General features: G+C 42.2%; 1 protein-coding gene across 3 annotated transcripts in view; it reads left to right on the top strand.

Annotated features, from left to right (window-relative positions):
• FYN (FYN proto-oncogene, Src family tyrosine kinase) overlaps nucleotides 1-12,114 on the top strand; it is a 212,292-nt gene that overhangs the window by 162,371 nt on the left and 37,807 nt on the right. For all 3 annotated transcript variants that reach the window (XM_067011674.1, XM_059083616.2, XM_059083617.2), the window contains exons 6-8: nucleotides 5,307-5,405; nucleotides 8,610-8,713; nucleotides 9,691-9,840. In XM_067011674.1, the coding sequence (XP_066867775.1) occupies nucleotides 5,307-5,405; nucleotides 8,610-8,713; nucleotides 9,691-9,840 (353 nt within the window). The remainder of the gene's footprint in view (nucleotides 1-5,306; nucleotides 5,406-8,609; nucleotides 8,714-9,690; nucleotides 9,841-12,114) is intronic.

The raw sequence follows: 12,114 nt of genomic DNA, 5'->3' as shown, positions 1-12,114 counted from the left end.
TAAGCATAGTAAAGAGCTGCCATTTATTGAAGGCTCCTTATGTGCCAGCCATATGCTAAGCTGCAAAGGTTCTCGTTTGCTCTCCACAGCAACTGTCTGAGGTGTGTCTCATAGTCATCTTTTGACATAGGAGGAGCCAGAGGCTCAGGTTAGGGAGCTAGCAGGTGGCAAAGCCAAGGGTGAGATGCGGGGATGGCATCCCCAGTGAAGTGTCAGGTTCAGTGTTGGAAAGGCCCACATGAGAGGGGACTGAACTATTGGAGTTACATGAAGGTTTGAAGGGAAATGAGGGAGGGGGTATTTGGCTTTGATCTCTTCTAATTTATGATTCCTTATTGTTAATTTGATGCTCAGATGAATGCTTCTTGCCAGAGTCTACTAACTTTGAATTCTGAAATACACCCTCCTTTCCCTCCCAATTTTATGCAGTATTTCCTAAATGCCAAGGTTGGTTAGAACTTTTCAATCAATTTGTAACTTCTAAAAGGTAAGAATTAAGGAATAGTAGGAGGTACCATACATGGCTTTTCTTAGGTTTTCTCCACACTGCACATGGATTTACATGTTGGGTTGCAGGGCACTTGGAAAAGCCAGTCCTTGCCCAAACCAAATTTGTGACTTCTTCCTTTGTTAATCTGGATAGGATCTAGAGTGGCTTCCAACTGGAATTTTGGAGAAACATTCGAGGAAGATCCGACCTGCCTCAATCTGTATTTCATGATTTGCATGCATGGCCATTAACGTTTACAGAAGGCTTTTGAACCTCTGACCCTGGTCTCTTAGAAGACAATATTACAAAGGCTTTTTATCCCTTTAATGTTATTCCTTCTTGCCAGTGGAATTTCTCATCCTACGTGCCATTTAAATGCCCTTTTTCAAGGTTATGGCGTGGAAATGAGGTTTTTCGTAACAAACACAATATCCTGAAGTCAAGGGTAATGACAGGGAAGAGAAAATCATGAAGGAAAAACAAAGCAATAGCACAGAACCAGATGGCATGTGTCTCCTTCCCCCTGCTGGTGCCTCTCCAGCCCCTGGCTCTCATCCCTTGAAAGAGAGGGAGGGACAGGGCTGTGTTCTCCCTGGGGCAGCTGCCACACCTCCTCGTGTGGGTCCTCCTGGTCCTTTCCCTGTCAAGAGGCAGGAACTTGAGGCCAGTGCAGCATAAACCATGTGATAATGCATGTGTGCCCATGCCTGGAGCCGTGGCACTGCTTCCCACCATAGGGATGGGAGGTCCTTCACTGACCTGGTGTAGGGGCTCCGTGTAGGGAATTTGGACATTATTATTATTATATTTATATTTAATATAATATATTTATATATTTATATTTAATATAATATATAATATAATATATTTACTATTTTATAATAATATTATATAATATATTTAATAGTTTTATTTAATATATAAATATATATTTATATTAAAATATTAACATATTTATATATTATTATTACTGACCCATTTTGAATATGTGAATTCATCTGTTTTATTCCCTGTTTCCACATTTCATGACTAGCGATGTACCACCTAGAAACAGCAACTCTAAAATATAGTAAACATTTTACACAGCATGGAGTAGTGCTCATTGCCTAGGTTAGTGACTCCTTTAAAGTTCTTTTCATTGTGATAAGAAGAAATCTGGTTTAGAGCCCATCTAAACATTTGACAGAATTGTTATGGATATGCCCTATGAGAGTAAGATGGGCAGTGACCAAATTTAGAAAGGATCCAGCATTTATAATAATGCTCCACAGCTCCATAGATCAAGGCTGACGTCTGTTTGCAGATGTCACTTCCTGGCTCCAGCAGGGCTCCAGACTCCCAGCTCCTGGGACCACAAGCCATTTCTGAGCAACTCGGGGGATTGGGAAGAGGCTCTTTTACTAAGTGTTTACATTAGAGCCACAGGGGAAGCTGTTATGGAAACTTAAAAGCTCTTCTAAACCAGAGGCAGGGCTTAAATCATATATTTGAATCAGAGCAAGGTAACAGTTGAAGAAAAAGCTCATCAACTCTGAATTAATGAAATAGGTGGACTGTAAGAACTGTTTCAAGGAATGCAGCTTTAATAATACTAATTACTCGTAGTAACTCAAGTAAAGAAAGAAAAAGTAGCACAGTAAAGATCCTATTTTCCTAAATCAAGGTGAATAAATTGTATAGAGTATATTATTTATTTGTAGGTGAATTGGGCTCCTAGTGTATTAAACAAATGATTTATTCATTTGCTTAAAAGGCTTTTTTGGGGTCTTGAGTCTGTACCAGCCTGTCTGGACACAACCTGTGAGTTTTACTACATGATACATTGTATCCTTGTCACCTCATAGCTCCTTTGATGGAGAAAGTGACCCTGGATGGCCTCAAAAAAGAGAAAAGGATTTTATCTTTCTCAGTTTCTCATGAGTAACTGAAAACCCTTGTGAGATTAATGGAGTCACTTAAGAGAAAATCATGAATTCCTGATACAGGACTTCCGAACAGTCTGATAGTTGGATTCTAATCTGTGCTAAACTATTTAGGTGGCAAGACCAAAATGAGATAGTTAATGCTGGATATGAAATGGAAATAACTTGATTAATACCACGTCACCTGAATAAGACTGAGCTGTCACAACCCGCAACAAAGTGCATTGGCTTCCTGCCCCAGACGACATTTCTGTGTACCCCCAAATTGATAGGTGACTCTTTTTTTAAAATTTAAATCAATTAGAACTAACTCAGTGAAGGTTATCTTGCAGTAAAAAAAAAATAAGCCTCTGCTGCAAGTACTTAATATTTTCCTCAGTGTTTGGGAGATTTCCCAGGTGTGTGTGTGTGTGTGTGTGTGTGTGTGTGTGTGTGTGTGTGTGTGTGTGTGTGTGTGTGAGAGAGAGAGAGAGAGAGAGAGAGAGAGAGAGAGAGAGAGAGAGAGGGAGGGAGGGAGGGAGGGAGGGAGGGAAGGAGGGAGGGAGAGAAAAAAGAAAGGCTGGAGGTGATCGGTATGGTTATTTTTTATGATGAAATGTCTCCATCTAGTGGAATTTCAGAGCAGTAAAAATGTCACCACATTAAAATGAAGATAATGGCTCGAAAGCAATTTCCTTAAATGCATGCAGTGTTTAAAGAAAAAAGCAAACTTCCACATGTGTTCTTAGATAATATACTTATAACTGCATGTATTTCTTTTGGAGGATGTAGAAATGAATCCAATACAAACTGTTTAAATGTTAGCATTTTTAATTTCATGATTTGAACCTAAAAGGCAGAGGGACGAGATAGGGGAGAAACACAGGGTCGATTCCACACAGCCGGATGAATCTAGTTCTTAAGTTGGGGCGTGGGTTCACAGGTGTTCATCTGTATATACAGTCTTTGGTACGTATAAGTTATTTCATAATAAAAATCTGGACATAAACTAAATTTAAGGTTATTAATAAAAGACTTTCTGGGGAAAATCATCTCCCTCTTTTGATTGATTTGTTTAAATTTAATAGGGTAACAAAAGAAAGACTGAAAAACCAACTGAAACATAAGTGTTTTAAAGCCTTTGCCAGCACCCTGTCTCCTTGTGAGCTATTCTGTGCTACTCGTGCCACCTGACGCTCTCCCGCAACTGCACCTGTAGCACATATGGGCTCGTCTGCATTTGTCTGTTGCTGTGTTAAATCCTATATGGAGTCATTGCTCATCGACCCCTTGCTCAGAGTCAGTCTTTACAGGATGGGTCACTGGAGTAAGGCTTGCGTTTAATATGGAGGCTGGTTATCCTCTACCTAACTTCATCAGTCTGGGGAGGGTCTTGACCAGGGCCCGAAGCCAACATTTCTCTTCCCTGTCTGAGGGCTTTGACACACAGCCCAGCGAAAAAGTGATTTAAAATTTTTAAAAAACACAACAACAAAGCAGCTTAGGATTTATTTCTCTTGCTGCCTTCAAGGACCAAAAAAGGAAGGAGAGAAGGTGCTGCGCTTCTGGTGATCAGAAGTCTAGGAGGTCTCCATCCACTCGGGGGGCAGTGCATCCTCCCTCCCCGCTTGCGCTCCTGACCGCAGGCCGGTGGAGGGGTCTGCAGCACTGTCAGTGTCAGAGCTACATCCCCGCGTACACCCTAACCCTTGCTGATGGGAAGAGGCGTGCACTCCTCCCCTGCTCTCTGTCACATGCAGCTATGTGAGTCTGAGCCTGAGTTCTAACCATGTAATCTACTCATCTGTTGCAAGCTGAGAGTGGTATTATAACTCCCCTTTCACATCCCTCTCCCCCAGCGCTGAGAGCCCCACAGATGAGCCCACGCTGTTGCTGGAACACTGGGCTACACAAGGTGGTGGGACAAAGACTCTCAGCCCCTTAGCAAGTTTTTGTTCTCTGCCTGCACTTGCACGCACACAGCTACACCCACCCTTCCTCTCCTACCCTTCAGACTCAGAGCAGCGCTGTCAATACTTGATGAAATAACCTCAGGGAGAAAATGGCTGAGCAAGGCGTAACCTATTGTAGGCTTTATTCTTCTTCCCATTTTCTTGAGAGCAAACGAGGCAGGTACTCGAAGCGCCTTCATCTCTTAACGGGCCTCCTAACAGGCTTCCTTTCTCAGATGATATGCAACTATAATGTCTGTCTGTCTCTTTCTCTCTCTCTGCCTCCCTCCTTCCCTTTTTTTTCTTTCCTTCTTTCTTTCAAATCATTTAATGGCCGACAAAATAATGCTAAAGCCAGTGGCTTTCATCTCTCCAGAGGTACCAGGATGTTGGTTGCCTTGGGACAGGGGATGAAATAGAGACTGTTAGCCAGATTAGCAGTGCATGCTTTATTTTTCTTTTTTCCAGCTTTATTGAGATATAATTGGAAATATGACATTGTATAAATTTAAGGTGTACAGTGTGATGGATTGACACATATATTGTGAAATGTTTACTACAAGAAGGTTACTTAACACATCTGTCACCTCACATAATTACAGTTTTGTTGTTGTTACAATGTTTTTCTTAAGTAGGCGGGGGCTGAGTTGCCTTCCCCTCTATGTAAATTGGAGACACTTACCAAGCAAAACGGCCTCTCCCCCACCAGAGCCCCCTCATGGCCAGGGTCCTACGTTCTAAATTCATAAATAAGGCAAGAGATGAGAGACAAAACTGGCTTCCTCTCCGCACTGACTCAGATTGTAACCATTTGACCTTCACAGAAGGCTGTGTCAGAGTTTGGAGAAATCTGCTAGTAGAATGACTAGGAGATAGTCCTATGCTCTTACAACACAGAGTCTGTGACTGCAAAACATTGAAATGGTGGACGTATTCACTTCCTTTTCTCTTTTTTCCCTGCAGGGAAGGAGATTGGTGGGAAGCACGCTCCTTGACAACTGGAGAGACTGGTTACATTCCCAGCAATTATGTGGCTCCAGTTGACTCCATCCAGGCAGAAGAGTATGTTTTGTTGTTTTCACTTTAACTACTTGCTTTTAAAAGTTAGTTGCCCTGATTAGTGCCATTAACATTGTGCAAGTGGGAGAAGTAGTTCACTAGAGCGATTAAGGGGTGAGAGGATGTGGCAGTGCTTGTCTCCCAAGCTCTATGCCATGGTTTTTGCCACATCTGGATAATACTTGTACCCTTATTAACTTAATATTTTTCTTAAAGCCTGCTCACTTTTAAAAAACATTTATCTTGGGCTTCCCTGGTGGCGCAGTGGTTGAGAGTCCACCTGCCGATGCAGGGGACACGGGTTCGTGCCCCGGTCCGGGAAGATCCCACATGCCGCGGAGCAGCTGGGCCCGTGAGCCATGGCCGCTGAGCCTGCGCGTCCGGAGTCTGTGCTCTGCAACGGGAGAGGACACAACAGTGAGAGGCCCACGTACCGCAAAAAAAAAAAAAAAATTTATCTTGAGAAGAAACTTTATATGAGTACCTTAAATGAAAACACAATATTACTTGCCATAGATAGAAATAACCATAAGAAAGTGATGAAATTCTAGCTAGAGCATGTATTATTGCCAACCCAAGGATTTAAGCCTGCAGTCTGCTGAAGAAAAGAGGGGAGGGGTGGGAAGAAGGGAGGGATAAGGAGAGAGAAAGGGGAGGGTGTAAGTAATTGTTAAAGATCAATTTGAGCTTTTTCTCCTCGATGTCATCAGAAATGTTAGAGGGGTACTGAAAAGACATACTGTCCACACTGCAGGTAGGAGTAACTCACATGCAGTGTATCCTACCACTCAGGAAATCCTGAGGTGGTGCATGTCAAATGGTCCTTTCCTTCGATGTGAGGTCTCGGGTGGTTTCTTTCATAGCAGATCGTGACTAACAGCCCAAGGATTTCACTGATGGCAGTTTCAGAAGGTGGTCAGTCGGCTGAGGGAATTCTAGAAGGGACAGCCATGGTTCCTCCTCCTGGCCTGTGGGGATTCATGGGCACTTCCATAGTGGAGAACTGTCAGAATGGCTCCTGTGGCGGCCCTAACCTCTGAACCGAGGGGAAAAGAGGTGGAACAGGATCTCCCGAACATGAGACCCAGGCCTTCCCCCTGGCACCTTGGGGACCTGCCTCTCCTGCTCTGTGGGGCAGGCCTGACTTACCAGAAATGTAGTTGAGAAAAGTCAGCCACGCAACCCAAGCTTTGGCTCTGATATTTAATATGCTCTGGGTTTGTTTAAGCACTGCAGGGAGGATTAGACTCCACACCCCAGCCAGATTCCCAGCGGGATTGCTCTCTTGTCTTTAATTCCCCTGTATTTCCTCTAAGAAGATCTGTTTTGTTTCCCACTCTCAAATACTCAGTGGTTCTGAGCTCCTTTTTTCCCTCAGTGAGTGTGTTTCATCATCAGTGAATAAAGGAATCCGTATTGAATCTTTTTTTTAGGGCAGATTTGCAAACATCTTTGTGTTCTTTCAGAATAAAAGGTACCACCGAAATGCAGCATTACTTTGACTTAACTGGTATCCTACCCACAATATATTTAAGTTACATTTATAATGGTCAGGTTTTTTAAGTACTTTGTTTTTAAAGAATAAAATACCATTTAAAAAATAATACCTATGGTTTTACATATGCAATTAATTACCATTATCTTAAAATATGATTGTTTTAGTACACTCCACTGTTCCAGTGGTTCTCTTTTCACCACTGTTCCTATTTACACTACATTTTAATTGGGTTATTGATACAAACCCGGAAAGTCATTTCTCACAAATAATTGGTGTAATTCCCTTTATACCACCTAGCACTAGGTTAGGATTGTTGCAATCTTTTGCCTTTAAAAGGCACTGAGGAGGGCTTCCCTGGGGCGCAGTGGCTGAGAGTCCGCCTGCCGATGCAGGGTTCATGGGTTCGTGCCCCGGTCCGGGAAGATCCCACATGCCGTGGAGCGGCCTAGGCCCGTGGGCCATGGCCGCTGAGCCTGCACGTCCGGAGCCTGTGCTCCGCAACGGGAGAGGCCACAACAGTGAGAGGCCCGTGTACCGCAAAAAAAAAAAATGTCACTGAGGAGCTGGCATGCAGCGTGTCTTTTCTTATCTTCAGGGGAGCTCTTTCATTCACAAAAGAATTTGATAGTGAACACATAATAGCTACGCACAAGTATAATGAATTGAAATTTCATTTTAGAAACTGGATCCTAAAAAAAAAAAGAAACTGGATCCTTTCACAGTCAAATATTCTAAAAATTGTTCCTGTGCACAGATTCTGATGGAATGCTACCAAGTTCTCCCTGGGGCTCTTGGAGCACCTGCTGCTTGCTCAGCACCTGGTGCAGAAACGTTACCCAAGTGCCAGGCAGTGCTTAGGGCTGGAGGGTGCAGGGGGAGGTGAAAATGAATAAGGAAGGTCGGCAGGTGATGTGATGCCTCCTATAGTGACACGGGAGTGTCATTACAGGGAGAGCATGAACACATCTGTGACGCTGAGTGTTTTTAAGGACTTGCTGGTTGACCGTACGCAGTAACCTGGCCCTGCAGCTGTGCTAGAGCTCACGTGCGGCAGGTCACAGCCCCACCATGCAGCAGATGCCTTTTATCCATCCAAGTCCTCACCCCTGCTGGACAGGAAGAAAAGAGAAACAGGCATCCAGGGACAGCAGTCATCTCAAATTAGGGGTAGTCTTCACCATTTTCTTTCAGAGTTCCTGTAGGTAGGAAGTTATTGAAAATACCATGTCTTTGTTCTTTGTCCATTCTGACTGACTTTTTTCAGTGCTTGATTAATGATCTTTATAGACACTAAGGCTGTGTTTTGTTATTTCCCAAGGGTTGTAATTATGCTCAGAAATCCAGGGTCTTATAGAGGTGCGTGGGAAGGGTCTCCTGCAGTTGCTATTTCAAAACAAGGTCTTGGGTTTCTCTTTTTGTGCATGTGGGTGGCACTTTTAACACAAACCCACCAGTTCCTGTCATCTCTGGAGGGAAGAAAAATAACCTGCAATTCAAATCTGATCGTTTTTCAGGAGTGAAGGAGATGGATTAGGGATGGAATCAGGAATAGATTGAAAGGGAATTAAATGAGACTAGGGAAAACTACACAGGGTGAGGCTAAGGATGGAATCGGAGGTGAGGAGGATTCACGGGCAGAGGAGCTGATGCTGTTCCATTTTTGCAAATGAACGTTATAAAACATTTCCTTCCCTTGATCTCATTTAAAGGTGGTACTTTGGAAAACTTGGCCGAAAAGATGCTGAGCGACAGCTTTTGTCCTTTGGAAACCCAAGAGGTACCTTTCTTATCCGTGAGAGTGAAACCACCAAAGGTAAGATAACGAGTTGAAGAAGTTGGCTTGTCATTCAAATCTGTGGATTAGTCAGAGAGGATGAAAGGCTTATCTCTAATGTACAAGGGTTTTTAAATGGCACATATCCTCCCTGCCTTGTGAGCAGAGTCCTATATTCAGTTTCCCCTCCAGGCTCTAGAACTGCAGACAGTTCCAAAAGGACTACAGAGGCTCAAAATCAAGACCTTCTCCCCAGAAACAGGAGCTGGGACCGCTTCTCTCCTCCAGGCATGCAAGATCATAGACTCTTCAGAAGTCCTTTAGAATTAGGATTTTTCTGAAACTTAGTTCCTCAGGCACCAATCACACAGGTTGTTTTTTGCATTTCTTTTGTTTTTTCTACAACCGAGGACTTCTTTTCCTCCATCTACTGGCCTTCTCATTATGTGACAACTCATTAGAACCCAGTAGAGGAGCTGGGCCAAAGAAAAAGATCAGTGGCCTTCTAGCTTGAAATATCAGACACTAGTTATCTGCTACTGTGAAAAGTGTTCTGAAGCAAGAATTGGAAGCTCAGTTCTAGAGAAACAGTCCTTAGATTTCTTCAGTATATGCCACCCCTGCCTCTGTGGTGCCCTGTGGGTAATGGAGACTAGGGCAGCAATCTCAGCTGTGAACATCTGTGCTTCCTTTCATCTTGCCCGGGGGGAGTTGGGTCTATGCCATGTTCACCAGCACAAGTGTACTGAATAGAGTATCACAGGAAAAAATCCAGAGAGCTTTCATTCTCAAGGGTAGAATCACTTTATTGCTAATGTCTTCTGACATTTGCAGAAAAAGGATGTTTTCTTCCTATGTTACTGAGTGGAAGTAAGTGTGTGTGTGTGTGTGTGTGTGTGTGTGTGTGTGTGTGTCCTCTTGATGATTATTAATCAGAATGCTCAAGTAAATGAGACCCACAAAACAAATTGGTACTCAAAATGATTGGAGCTGCTAATGCTTTGCACATTTCCCAGGTGCCTATTCACTTTCTATCCGTGACTGGGATGATATGAAAGGAGACCATGTCAAACATTATAAAATTCGCAAACTTGACAACGGTGGATACTATATTACCACCCGGGCCCAGTTTGAAACACTTCAGCAGCTTGTACAACATTACTCAGGTAACCTAAATTCTAACTGGCTGCTAACCATTTGGATGCTGGAGGGTGTGGGTGGGTACAGAGAGGGAAAGGGGAAAGAGGTACAACAAATATATACAAAGGCACTAGGAAAATATTTTTCTTTGCTAGCTCCTCAAGGTGGGGCTTGGCCGAATAGGTTCTATCACTGTTTTTTCCTCCATAGTTATTATTAGTTCCATATGTTTGTCAAAAGATTATACCATTCAAGTTCCCCAAGTAGAAAGCAATAGGTTAAATTTTAAAAGCTGTTTGTTTTTTGTTTGTTTTTTTTTTTTTTTTGCGGTACACGGGCCTCTGACCTTTGTGGCCTCTCCCATTGCGGAGGCTGTTTGTTTTTTTTGTCTTCATCCTGAAATCCTTGGAAGTTATCTCTTCCTGTTCCCCTGCAGAATATAATTCAGGAGCTGTGAAAGGAAGAGGGTGTGGTCTCCGGGGGAACACTTACACGGGGCCTCCTAGAGGGTGTGCTGTGTTTCTACCATTACTTTACACTCAGCGATGTAGCAGGAATGGCTGCACATGCATTTCATTGTCATGACTAGATGACTTTCGCAATCCATTTATCATGTTCTACTTCCCCACCAATACTTCCATTTCCTCACTAGACTTAGACGTATATGATCCACAGCTCCTAAATCTGTTACAGCTATTGTATTAAATTAAACTTTTAAATAGTAGATCAGTTTAAACACCCAGATGTTCGATGTCCTAACACCCAGACATCACCACTAGTCTGTTGTTCCTAGAAACATACAATTATTAGGTATTTAGGTATGTGATTTGTATATTTTATTAAAGAAGGTGGTTTTATCTGCAGTTGTTAGAATGATTGCTTTCTTTCCGAGATTAGCAAGTCAATCCCACTATACTAATATATACACACCAATAGATAGGGATATGCATGTACAGATAGAGATGTATAGCCCGTTAAACCCAATAGTTTTTTGTGTGATCCATACGTACATTTTATATTATTCTTCAGGATAATGACAAGACTCCAGAGTAGTACATGGCTTGAATTCAACTCTTGCTCTATGCTCATTCATTTAAAAATATGTGTGTATAATTTTTTAGCACCAAAAAAAAAGCAGTTTTTTGAAAATGGCAATAAGAAATGTCTATCTGTTGATCCAGGGCATCAATGAACAAATGAAAACATTAATGACACTTGAAGTACTTGTTGATTAGGGCAGGGGGTATCTTTTGTTTATGTGGATTCTAATGAAATACTTGGGAGAAATGGAGCAGAATATCTCCCTGCGCTTAAGTGATATACTCAAAATGCCTACGTGTTGTTAAGGATTTTTCAAATGCCTAAATATATTTCATTACAGCCAAACATCAGCTGGATCCCTAGGGTTTGGATCATTTGAAAATATTGTGTTGGAAAGGGCACCTTAATAACATCATAAAGCTGGAAGGAGAGAAGGGATATGAAGAGCAATAGACATTTTTTAATCTCAAACAAAAATCCATCTCAAGACGGATTTGTTTTTTTATTGGCTTTTCCTCTTCCCTCTTTCTCTCTCTCACACAATAAAATGCCTTTGAAATATTGACACATAAATAATTTCCTGCCTAAATGTCTCAGAACCTGATTCTATCAAAAAAGAAAGGAATAAAAAGGAACTCGCAGCTGGTTCCTGGAGAAAAGGCCGCAACACTACATTTTATTTCCCTGGATTTGAGGGGCCTCTGGTGGGGTACGGCTGGTGGGGCTCTGTCTGCCTCAAGCCAGGCACTCTGCAGTTTTTGTTACTGCCCTGATTCCTTATCCATTGTCACCTTTCTCACCTGACTGATGTTTAACTGGGCGTTTAGACAATTTTCCGTTACCACTGCTAGTTTCTAAAAGACTTTTCCCTTCTTCTTTTTCATAGGAAATACAGTTCTCTCACATCCTTGAGTTTCTGCAAATTTTAGTTTCCAGTCTTTCGTTTCAAACCAGACTTCTAAATTGTACATCGGAGACTGTTATAAAGATTTTTTTTAAGGGAAAATAATCAAAAAAGCAAGAGTTTCTGACTGGTAGAATAGAGTCAGTTCAAACTGCCAAGGAAATCACTAGAGAAATATGACCTCTTTTTTCCCTTGCCAGGTATAATCTTCAGCCTTACTAGTTTATAACAGTCTAATGTTCTGTACAAGAATCCTGTACTGAAGTTACAATTTTAAGTATATTCATAGCAAAGAGAATCTCCAAACCCTAGATATTAGACGGGGCAAAAGACAGTTGTGCTGACATTCTGTGGT

This window comes from Kogia breviceps, chromosome 13 (assembly GCF_026419965.1).
Source record: "Kogia breviceps isolate mKogBre1 chromosome 13, mKogBre1 haplotype 1, whole genome shotgun sequence".
Taxonomy (NCBI): Eukaryota; Metazoa; Chordata; class Mammalia; order Artiodactyla; family Physeteridae; genus Kogia; species Kogia breviceps.
This window is presented reverse-complemented; position numbering and strand designations above follow the sequence as displayed.